At 35.4% G+C, this 1203-nt stretch overlaps 1 protein-coding gene across 1 annotated transcript in view; it reads right to left on the bottom strand.

The window, feature by feature from the left end:
• LOC18033122 (cyclopropane-fatty-acyl-phospholipid synthase) overlaps nt 1-1185 on the bottom strand; it is a 9730-nt gene extending 8545 nt beyond the window's left edge. The window contains exons 1-4 of the mRNA XM_024179707.1: nt 1037-1185; nt 539-641; nt 280-375; nt 137-192 (exon numbers count right to left, since the gene is read on the bottom strand). Of these exons, the coding sequence (XP_024035475.1) occupies nt 137-192; nt 280-375; nt 539-641; nt 1037-1179 (398 nt within the window). The 5' untranslated portion in view covers nt 1180-1185. The remainder of the gene's footprint in view (nt 1-136; nt 193-279; nt 376-538; nt 642-1036) is intronic.
• Between the last annotated feature and the right edge of the window lie 18 nt (nt 1186-1203).

The following is a 1203-nucleotide window of genomic DNA, read 5'->3' as shown; positions in this document are numbered from 1 at the left end:
ATGCAATACTAGCTGTGAAGAACATTGGTGACCACCAACCCCTACACCAACAGACGTGAATATTTTAACGTAAAATGATATTCATTAAACAACTACTAGTAATATCATATTCCCTCATTCCACCAGTCACAAGTACCTCTTCTGTTTCAATTTTGATGTGGAAGAATTCAAATCTTTGTTCGCAATCACAATCTAAAATACATTTATCAGCAAAGAAAAATCTCCGAAAGTAGAAATTGAATAATCAGTTTGGTTTTAGATTCAAATCTATCATCTTACCAGGAAGAGATTTAGAAGACCTTCATCTTTATCAACAAAAGAAAAATCACCGTTGATATAGGAATCTGCGAGGCCTAAATCAGCCTCTGTCATAACCTGACAGCAATATATGTCAGCCTCTATGCATTGCGATGATATGATTGTTAAATTCAACTTATGTAACACACTGCACGCCATATGATTTAGATTCATAATTTTTCCAGCATATGTGATCTCTCTTAGATGATGCCAATATCAAACCTAAATATAGATTGATTACCTTCCAGTAAAATTGGGGATTATGAATTCTCAAAACAGTTTTCAGAGGACTGTTTCTGAGGGTTCCCTCGAAAGTGAAAATGGTGCCCCCTTCCTCCAGCAAACTGCGAAGCCAAAATGCACACTCTATAAGTATTTCTTCATTATTTCAAAATTTAGTTCTAGAAATAGAAAATAAAAAGTAAAAAATAAAAAATTGTGAGGGAAACAATATATTGATTTTGGCTATTAAAGTTTCAATGAAGCAAATTTAGTGCTTCATAAAGAGACTCCCAAGTATTTTTCCAAAATCTTCAGTTTAAAACAAACATTTCAAACTCTAAATCCTTGAATGCTCCTCCAGTCATAATCCCCAAAATGCAAACTACCAAGTGTCTATCCCAGATTGCTCCCTAAAATGCATAAAAATGAAATTGTTTGTGACTGGAAGAATGAATGCAGACTGTATGTGCGCAGGAAAAAGATAGACCAAACTAAATGGAAATAAGAATGCACTCACATTAAACAGCCAGTAGAGATATATCGTCTAAAAAATCTAGCAACAAAAAGTCGCGCCCCTTTTTCCAGCAGAGACGGTACCATGTGCTTTGGGTTGCTCAAAACAGCACAATTCTTTCCAAGCACACCATGTGCGGTAATCATGCCAGCCTGCAAAGAAACAGACTG

Source organism: Citrus clementina, unplaced genomic scaffold (genome assembly GCF_000493195.1).
Source record: "Citrus clementina cultivar Clemenules unplaced genomic scaffold, Citrus_clementina_v1.0 scaffold_9, whole genome shotgun sequence".
Lineage (NCBI taxonomy): Eukaryota > Viridiplantae > Streptophyta > Magnoliopsida > Sapindales > Rutaceae > Citrus > Citrus x clementina.
Note: the sequence above shows the minus strand (reverse complement) of the source record. Positions and strands in the feature narration are given on the sequence as shown.